We start from the raw sequence: 9,738 nt of genomic DNA, 5'->3' as shown, positions 1-9,738 counted from the left end.
TGTTCTTGTGTTTGTTCTGAGAAATAATCAATGATTCACAGGATTCATGGAAAATGTCATGTCATGTCTGTGGATTTTTATTATGAGATGAATGTAAAGAAATGAATATCATAAACTTATTAACCGAAAGGAATCAGAGAAATTACAAATAATATAATATATAGGCAAAGTGTTTTAAAAATTGTGAAAATTAGATTTTTATCTTTCCTTAAGAAACAAAGTAAAGCACATGTTTAATTCAAGGGGAGATAATTAAAACTAGATAGTACTTATAAATATTTCTAAACGAATTAACCCACCTTCTTCTTTGTTTGTACTGCAATCAAAGAAATAAACATGAGTTGTGGTGACCTCTAGTCGACCTTGGTATACATTCACCATAGTGATCAATTGACATTCTTCAGACAACACTAACTTTTCTTTATCATTAGGACCATCAGTTCTGCAGATAAAATAAATAATTCAATTTTGCAATGAATTTAAAGCAGTTAATCATTTTTTTTATGTTAGAATAGGTTCTACACATTAAAGATTTTTTTGTATTCCTTGGTTACATTTGCATGTATATGCAATATATATATGTATAGTCTTGATAAAAGGAATTAAGTATTGTCAATTGGCTTTGCAACCTTAAATACACTTCAAAACACTGTTCATTTTTGTTTCACATAGATGAATACTGTTGTGTACTTTGATATAAAAGATCTAAATAGGAAATATCCTAGTCAATCTGATAAGTACAATTTTAATAGTTGAATCATTTACCCGTCTGGATTAACTGCTGTCCATTCTTCATCTCCTATGATGTCATCAGCAATGTTTTCCTTGGAAACCAAGGCTTCCTTGGTTACAGTTAACTGTTTCAGTTGATCTGATGGATCTAAGTCATTAACACCTAATAAATAAGTAATAATACATATAATATGTGTGTTCAGATATGTATCACCTTAACTGGTGATCCAATGGATAGATCTGTCGTGGAGTTGTCACTTGTTTAGATGTACTTATATATACTGTAAATTCAGAAATTATTGCGAGGTTTTTATTATTGTAAAAAATGCAAGAAACTCTTGAACGCAATGATTTAAACTTGCCTTTTGAAATATTTTATATGAATTAAACAGGATTTTTCTCAAAATTAGTAAAAATTAAAATCGCATTTCAGTCTAAAATGACAAAATCGCAATAATAAATGCATGCAATAATTTCTGAATCTACATTATATGTATATATTTGAAACCAATTCCATCTTCATTTCTAATGTATCATGTACAGTGTTACAACTCTAGATTCTACTGACAATGAAAGGTACCACTAGGCCACCAAAAGCTGAATTATGTTCAGCCTAGATAGACAAGTGATCTAAGGCAATGGACACAGTGCAGGTTGTGTTGTTTCAATAAAAATTTTCAAAACTTTAACCACAGAGTGCATGTAATGTTAATTTGCAGAAAAACTTAGTCTATTTATAGTAAAATACAGATGAACAGAATTTTTATTATCAAATTTACTTCTGAATACTATCTTATGATCATAAACAAGCTTCTGTCCAAGTTTGGTAGAAAAAAAAAGCAGCTTCCATACCTATATTATCTCTCTGTCTGCTGGCTTCAACATGCAGGTCAAAATTATAGTTTGGTATTAACTTTACTCTCATTCTGGAAAAGTTTTCTTGGTTAGACATCTTCCATTGAAGTGCTCCCTGACTCCTACAAATATATAACATTACTTCTACACAAGACAACTAGCACATCATTTGATTTTGACAAGTTCCTCAACCAATAAAATGGTATCCAATTTAACACTTTTCTGATCATCTAGCTCATCAGAGGACCCAACATACTTTTTTTAATTCCATCAGATAAAAAGATGAAGGTCTAATCCAGCCAATAAGAATCAATATGAGATATTTTAACATTACCCCCTTTTGAAAAAAATATATCCCTAATTTCAGATTTTTCTGTTAATCATATTCATCTATGGTTTAAATTGATACAATTTTGATTAGGCTTAAATAAAACTAAAGCCACTATCCCTCTCCTACTCACCTTTCAGGCCAGGCACCAGTTTCTCCTGTAAAGAATCGTATACCTGCTCTCCACTGTCTCTCCTACTCACCTTTCAGCCCAGGCACAAGTCTCTTCTGTAAAGAATCGTTTACCTGCTCTCCACTGCCTCTACTACTCACCTTTCAGCCCAGGCACCAGTTTCTCCTGTAAAGAATCGTTTACTTGCTCTCCACTGCCTCTCCTACTCACCTTTCAGCCCAGGCACCAGTCTCTCCTGTAAAGAATCGTTTACTTGCTTTCCCCTGTCTCTCCTACTCACCTCTCAGCCCAGGCACCAGTTTCTCCTGTAAAGAATTGCTTACTTGCTCTCCACTGTCTCTCCTACTCACATTTCAGCCCAGGCACCAGTTTCTCCTGTAAAGAATCGTTTACTTGCTCTCCACTGCCTCTCCTACTCACCTTTCAGCCCAGGCACCAGTCTCTCCTGTAAAGAATTGCTTACTTACTCTCCACTGTCTCTCCTACTCACCTTTCAGCCCAGGCACCAGTTTCTCCTGTAAAGAATCGTTTACTTGCTTTCCCCTGTCTCTCCTACTCACCTCTCAGCCCAGGCACCAGTTTCTCCTGTAAAGAATCGTTTACTTGCTCTCCACTGCCTCTCCTACTCACCTTTCAGCCCAGGCACCAGTCTCTCCTGTAAAGAATCGTTTACTTGCTTTCCCCTGTCTCTCCTACTCACCTCTCAGCCCAGGCACCAGTTTCTCCTGTAAAGAATCGTTTACTTGCTCTCCACTGCCTCTCCTACTCACCTTTCAGCCAAGGCACCAGTCTCTCCTGTAAAGAATCGTTTACTTGCTCTCCACTATCCCTCTCCTACTCACCTTTCAGCCCAGGCACCAGTCTCTTCTGTAAAGAATCGTTTACCTGCTCTCCACTGTCTCTCCTACTCACCTTTCAGCCCAGGCACCAGTCTCTCCTGTAAAGAATCGTTTACTTGCTCTCCACTATCCCTCTCCTACTCACCTTTCAGCCCAGGCACCAGTCTCTCCTGTAAAGAATCGTTTACTTGCTCTCCACTGCCTCTACTACTCACCTTTCAGCCCAGGCACCAGTTTCTCGTGTAAAGAATTGCTTACTTGTTCTCCACTGTCTTTCCTACTCACCTTTCAGCCCAGGCACCAGTCTCTCCTGTAAAGAATCGTTTATTTGCTTTCCCCTGTCTCTCCTACTCACCTCTCAGCCCAGGCACCAGTTTCTCCTGTAAAGAATCGTTTACTTGCTCTCCCCTGTCTCTCCTACTCACCTTTCAGGAGAGGCACCAGTCTCTCCTGTAAAGAATCGTTTACTTGCTCTCAACTGCCTCTCCTACTCGCCTTTCAGCCCAGGCACCAGTCTCTTCTGTAAAGAATCGGTTACTTGCTCTACACTGTCTCTCCTACTCACCTTTCAGCCCAGGCACCAGTCTCTCCTGTAAAGAATCGTTTACTTGTTCTCCCCTGCCTCTACTACTCACCTTTCAGCCCAGGCACCAGTCTCTCCTGTAAAGAATCGTTTACTTGCTCTCCACTGTCTCTCCTACTCACCTTTCAGCCCAGGCACCAGTCTCTCCTACTCACCTTTCAGCCCAGGCACCAGTCTCTCCTGTAAAAAATCGTTTACTTGCTCTCCACTGCCTCTCCTACTCACCTTTCAGCCCAGGCACCAGTCTCTTCTGTAAAGAATCGTTTACCTGCTCTCCACTGTCTCTCCTACTCACCTTTCAGCCCAGGCACCAGTCTCTCCTGTAAAGAATCGTTGACTTGCTCTCCACTATCCCTCTCCTACTCACCTTTCAGCCCAGGCACCAGTCTCTCCTGTAAAGAATCGTTTACTTGCTCTCCACTATCCCTCTCCTACTCACCTTTCAGCCCAGGCACCAGTCTCTCCTGTAAAGAATTGCTTACTTGCTCTCCACTGTCTCTCCTACTCACCTTTTAGCCCAGGCACCAGTTTCTCCTGTTAAGAATAGTTTACTTGCTCTCCACTGCCTCTACTACTCATCTTTCAGCCCAGGCACCAGTTTCTCCTGTAAAGAATCGTTTACTTGCTCTCCCCTGTCTCTCCTACTCACCTCTAAGCCCAGGCACCAGTTTCTCCTGTAAAGAATAGTTAACTTGCTCTCCACTGTCTCTCCTACTCACCTTTCAGCCCAGGCACCAGTTTCTCCTGTAAAGAATAGTTTACTTGCTCTCCACTGTCTCTCCTACTCACCTTTCAGCCCAGGCACCAGTCTCTCCTGTAAAGAATCGTTGACTTGCTCTCCACTGTCTCTCCTACTCATCTTTCAGCCCAGGCACCAGTTTCTCCTGTAAAGAATCGTTTACTTGCTCTCCACTGTCTCTCCTACTCACCTTTCAGCCCAGGCACCAGTCTCTCCTACTCACCTTTCAGCCCAGGCACCAGTTTCTCCTGTAAAGAATCGTTTACTTGCTCTCCACTGTCTCTCCTACTCATCTTTCAGCCCAGGCACCAGTCTCTCCTACTCACCTTTCAGCCCAGGCACCAGTTTCTCCTGTAAAGAATCGTTTACTTGCTCTCCACTGTCTCTCCTACTCACCTTTCAGCCCAGGCACCAGTCTCTCCTGTAAAGAATCGTTTACTTGCTCTCCACTGTCTAACTGTAGAGGAATATTGATTCTTCATGTGAATGGCAACATTTTGGAATCGTCTTTCTTCATTGATAGCTTTGTTCTTATACACATCAAATATCTGACTCTATAAATATAGATACAAGAAATATTCACAAGGGTGCATTATCTGACAGAAGTATCACATATTGATATTAAAATCAGGATACATAGTTATTTAAAATCTCCTCCAATATCAAAGTGTGATTCTTATCTTTCTTCTAAGATATAGCGTTTACCCTTTCTCTTAAGTTCTAAATGTTTACTCTTTCTCCCTGAGTTCTAATGTTTATTTTTTTTCCCTGAGTGATTTTAAATCTTAAATTTTCTATTTTTTTCGAAGCATTCCACTTATGAGACTGAGTATATTCTGACCTGAAATTTGAGTTTACTTTCGCCTTGCTCCCTGTTGCGCTTGTGAAAGTTCTCCATCATCAATTTTTTACAGTCTGACCAGAACAGTTTTGTATCTTGATCCACTTCATTGAAGGCACTTTCCGTAAAGTGTTCCATTTGTGGTGTTACCTGTGTCAAGAATATCAACCTTCGTTAATACTTCATTTTACAACATTCCAGCTAAAATCATTCAAGATAGTAATAGCCTTCATAATGATGATTTCTTGATCATATCTAGAGATAATACATGTGAGATATTATTATGATATACTGTATGTTATTGTAAATATTTTTTAGCATGTCACTAATTCAGTTTTCTTTGTCTTTTACATCAATATTAATAGTGTGTTATATCATAAGAACCGCAAATATTTGCATTTGAAAAGAGCACTTTTATCGAAAAGAACTGCTGCAATGGTCCTATTTGAATAGAAATAATTCATGGGGGCTTCTATTTATACATTCTGTGTGATATCTTTAATCTTTAATTAGCTCTTTGTGTGGAACACTCATGTTGTTTTTACAGTTCACATTTCAAATGAGGCTCTTGAGGGTATTCATGGTAAACATGCAGAGCAGGATAAGTTGGGATATTCTATTCCAGGTTTTATATATGCATGAACACCGTATTTTTTTTGTTTGCCTGTATTTATTTTCATGAAAATATACTTTCCGCCAAATTCATGAAAGTAAATACACCGTGAAAAAAGTACATATACAGTATTATTGCATAGTAAACTTTAGGTTTGCCTGCACATAAACTTGACAAACAAACTAACATAGTTTTCCATAAAAATTTTCCATTCTTCAGAGAAACAGTAAGATTTAAAATCATCGAAAAATGATGGACTTCTGGACAGCGTAGGCAGGTTAGGAAGCTGCATATCCAGTGATAACAATGTATGAGCTTTCTCTATCAAAGCTTTCATCACTGTGATTAGGAAGGAATAGTTGTCCGTCTTATCTAAAACAGAAAAAAAGAAATCATCACTGATTCAATGATAACCCATCATCAATGTTGAAAAGAGTCTTTTTTATAAAACATCTATTTAATGGAATCAATGACATTTTGTTTTATTCTGCCAAAAAACTATCTGCTGTCTGAAACAAATGACAGAGAAAACAAATTTGTCAAGCAAAACAACAGATGTCTGCAAATATAGCCTATTACTGGTTCTTAACATGCAGAGAGTGTGGCACTCTCTCTACACAAGGAAGGTATCAAATTTAACATCTGACCAGACATGGCTGCTTATTTGTACATTCTACAGGACCAACTTTGGCAAGGGTTTGCTGACAGTTTGGAAAAACGCTAGTACTGACCATATTTCTATTCCTGTGTCATCACCCTTTAGTGTGAAGTATGATAAATTGAGAGTAAAGGGATTTAAACAATTTTTAATGAATTATAATTATTTATATTCAAAGATTAAAAACATCAAAACCATAAAAGATTATACATATAAGTCACAGATAAATTTGCTTTTTCTACTAGCTCTTTATTGTCAAATATAAAAAAGATAAAATTGATGACCATCCAAAAGGAAACAATTTGGCATAAGAATTAGAAAGATCATATCATAGGAAACATATGTACTAAGTTTCAAGTTGATTGGACTATAACTTTATTAAAAACTATCTTGACCAAAAAATCTAAAAGAATAAGTGGAAGGACGACCAACTGAAAGAATGGACAAATCCATGAACAACAGATGCACTGACCAAAAAACATAATGCCAATAAATGGGGTATAAAAGTACCTTTCACTGCTTGTTGAATAGTGCTGTTCAAATTTCCAATCAGGTATGAGGCTTCAGCTGAACTAGAGATGAGTTTGGTTTGTACCAACATGTGAAGTTTGGCAGCTGCAACTGCACATTTCTATAAAATAAAATTAGAAGTTAGTTTGAACTAGATACATAACAGTTAACTAAAAACATTTTTTATTTGATTATTGATAGGTGATCAACATAAGGTACCAAGGTAACAACAAGTAAAACTGTGAGCTACTGCTCACAAAGGACACCTATGCTTTAATTAATCTGTAAACAGGAAGTTGATAACAATTTTCAGAAAGTTGTATTTTGTATGTAAGTATTTATATGAGAAAAAATGCAACAAAAAATTCACAAAGCAATCATTTATTAGAACTTTATCTTAATTTCCCAATACCATAATAATGTTAAACAAAAACATTCTTCTTTGAACTAAGCAAGGATCAAGAAATATTTTCACACAATTTCTGTCATCTTGAGATGTCCTTAAAGTGGGTTTTTCAAAAGTGTTCAATCTTTACTATAATCAAAACAGCAATATAATGGTTACTTATTGAAAAAGATTTTTAAACCCACATTTAGCAGACCTCAAAGTGAACATAAATTAAACTTGCAGGTCTTCACAAGGAACTACAACCATCTAAGAAGCAACCTTCATCAACATCCTAAAACTGACCAAACAGTATCAGTAGATTTAATCCCAGTTAAGCCACCAACCTCAACATCAGGAAACTGACCATACAGTATCAGTAGATTTAATCCAAGTCAAGCCACCTACCTCAACATCAGGAAACTGACCATACAGTATTAGTAGATTTAATCCCAGTTGAGCCACCTACCTAAACATCAGGAAACTGACCATACAGTATTAGTAGATTTAATCCAAGTTGAGCCACCAACCTCAACATCAGGAAACTGACCATACAGTATCAATAGATTTAATCCCAGTTGAGCCACCTACCTCAACATTAGGAAACTGACCATACAGTATCAGTTGATTTAACCCCAGACAATCCACCTACCTCAACATCAGGAAACTGACCATTCATTTTCAGTAGATTTAATCCAAGTCCAGCCACCTACCTCAACATCAGGAAACTGACCATACAGTATTAGTAGATTTAATCAAGTCGAGCCACCTACCTCAACATCAGAAAACTGACCATACAGTATCAGTAGATTTAATCCCAGTTAAGCCACCAACCTCAACATCAGGAAACTGACCATACAGTATCAGTAAATTTAATCCAAGTCAAGCCACCTACCTCAACATCAGAAAATTGACCATACAGTATCAGTAGATTTAATCAAGTCGAGCCACCTACCTCAACATCAGGAAACTGACCATACAGTATCAGTAAATTTAATCCAAGTCAAGCCACCTACCTCAACATCAGAAAACTGACCATACAGTATCAGTAGATTTAACCCAAGTCCAGCCACCTACCTCAACATCAGGAACTGACCATACAGTATTAGTAGATTTAATCCAAGTCGAGCCACCTACCTCAACATCAGGAACTGACCATACAGTATCAGTAGATTTAACCCAAGTCCAGCCACCTACCTCAACATCAGGAAACTGACCATACAGTATCAGTAGATTTAACCCCAGTCGAGCCATTTCTTTCCAGCCTCCATCTGATTCTACATCCCAGACAGCCAGATTATCCATCAAGGACATAACATCCTCTATCAGCTGTAAGAAATAATAATAAATTGCTACCTAGATCTAGAGAATATGTCTTAATTTCACATCTCCTTATCGCATCACAATATTTTCCTTTTTGTTTTTACATGATTCTCACATAATATAATAAGTCTTAGGTAACCACTGGCAGACTTACAAAGTTTAAAATATGTAACAGAAATTATTTCAGCAATTGGAAAAGTTATTGTATTTAAAAAAAGGCTAATGTTATATTTTTTTAAAGGAACATATATGCCTGTGCTTTTAGATTGGTACTTGTGGTCTATTTTATTTTTTAGTTTTCTTTAGTTTTTGATCTTTTTTTCAATCTGATAATTAATTCCTTTCAAACTGATTTTTGTTATGATGTCCTATTCCAGCAATGTCCACGGTCAGGGGAGGGTTGAGCATGCTACATTTGGCTATCCCAAGTTTTGCACTTACAAGCACGTTTAATCCGGACACAGTCAGTTATTACGCTTATGGAGCATTTACAAATACTTCAAGAATGATTTAATGTGCCAAAAAGAAGAACAACAAAAAACAAATACAAAATTAGTGTTATGATAAACCGGAAATTGAAATACTTTGTGGAAAACTTACAAAGGTTCAGTGGACAAAATCTAGTATTGATAGATATTTACAAAAATACTGTTATTGTCAATTCATGCTCATTTGGACAACTACCAAAATGCTTATTCTTGTGTGATCTCACGTAAAATAAAAGGTTGAAATTTAGGATTTACACTTTTTTTTTGACAACATCATATATCAAATTAACGTTGATGACGTTTTTGTCAATACATGAGATTTTTCTTTGTTTTCCAGTAGTCATGAGGTTCTGTGAACATCCATATCTGTATTTACTCATTTATATTAAAGTCAGTACAAAGCTTGCCTTAAACAAGAGGCAAAGTAAAATTAGGCTTTTGCACAGAAGCAACAAACATGTCTAATGTCTGTACTTACAGTAACACTGAATTTATCATCTGATGGTTCCGTCAACATAAAATAACGTACAAATTTTATCAATTCTCTAGCATTCTCAGATGGACCTGCTAATGCTTGTCCTGAAAACAAAAACAATGGAGAAATTAAAAACTTTTAAAAATATCTGGGATTCTAAGATGGCATTTGCAAAGTCATAGTTCTGAAAACAAAACTAAATGAGAAATTAATAACTGAAACATTTCCACGGCATT

General features: G+C 36.8%; 1 protein-coding gene across 1 annotated transcript in view; it reads right to left on the bottom strand.

Moving 5' to 3' along the window:
• The window catches only part of LOC139503513 (neurobeachin-like protein 1), a gene marked incomplete in the record, with an annotated part of 102,496 nt that overhangs the window by 29,865 nt on the left and 62,893 nt on the right, over window positions 1–9,738 (bottom strand). The window contains 8 exon segments of the mRNA XM_071293304.1: window positions 766–895; window positions 1,585–1,709; window positions 4,606–4,763; window positions 5,051–5,200; window positions 5,851–6,035; window positions 6,832–6,952; window positions 8,414–8,545; window positions 9,506–9,606. Coding sequence (XP_071149405.1) covers window positions 766–895; window positions 1,585–1,709; window positions 4,606–4,763; window positions 5,051–5,200; window positions 5,851–6,035; window positions 6,832–6,952; window positions 8,414–8,545; window positions 9,506–9,606 — 1,102 coding nt within the window.

The sequence above is a fragment of the Mytilus edulis genome, chromosome 14 (assembly GCF_963676685.1).
Source record: "Mytilus edulis chromosome 14, xbMytEdul2.2, whole genome shotgun sequence".
NCBI classification, from domain to species: Eukaryota; Metazoa; Mollusca; class Bivalvia; order Mytilida; family Mytilidae; genus Mytilus; species Mytilus edulis.
This window is presented reverse-complemented; position numbering and strand designations above follow the sequence as displayed.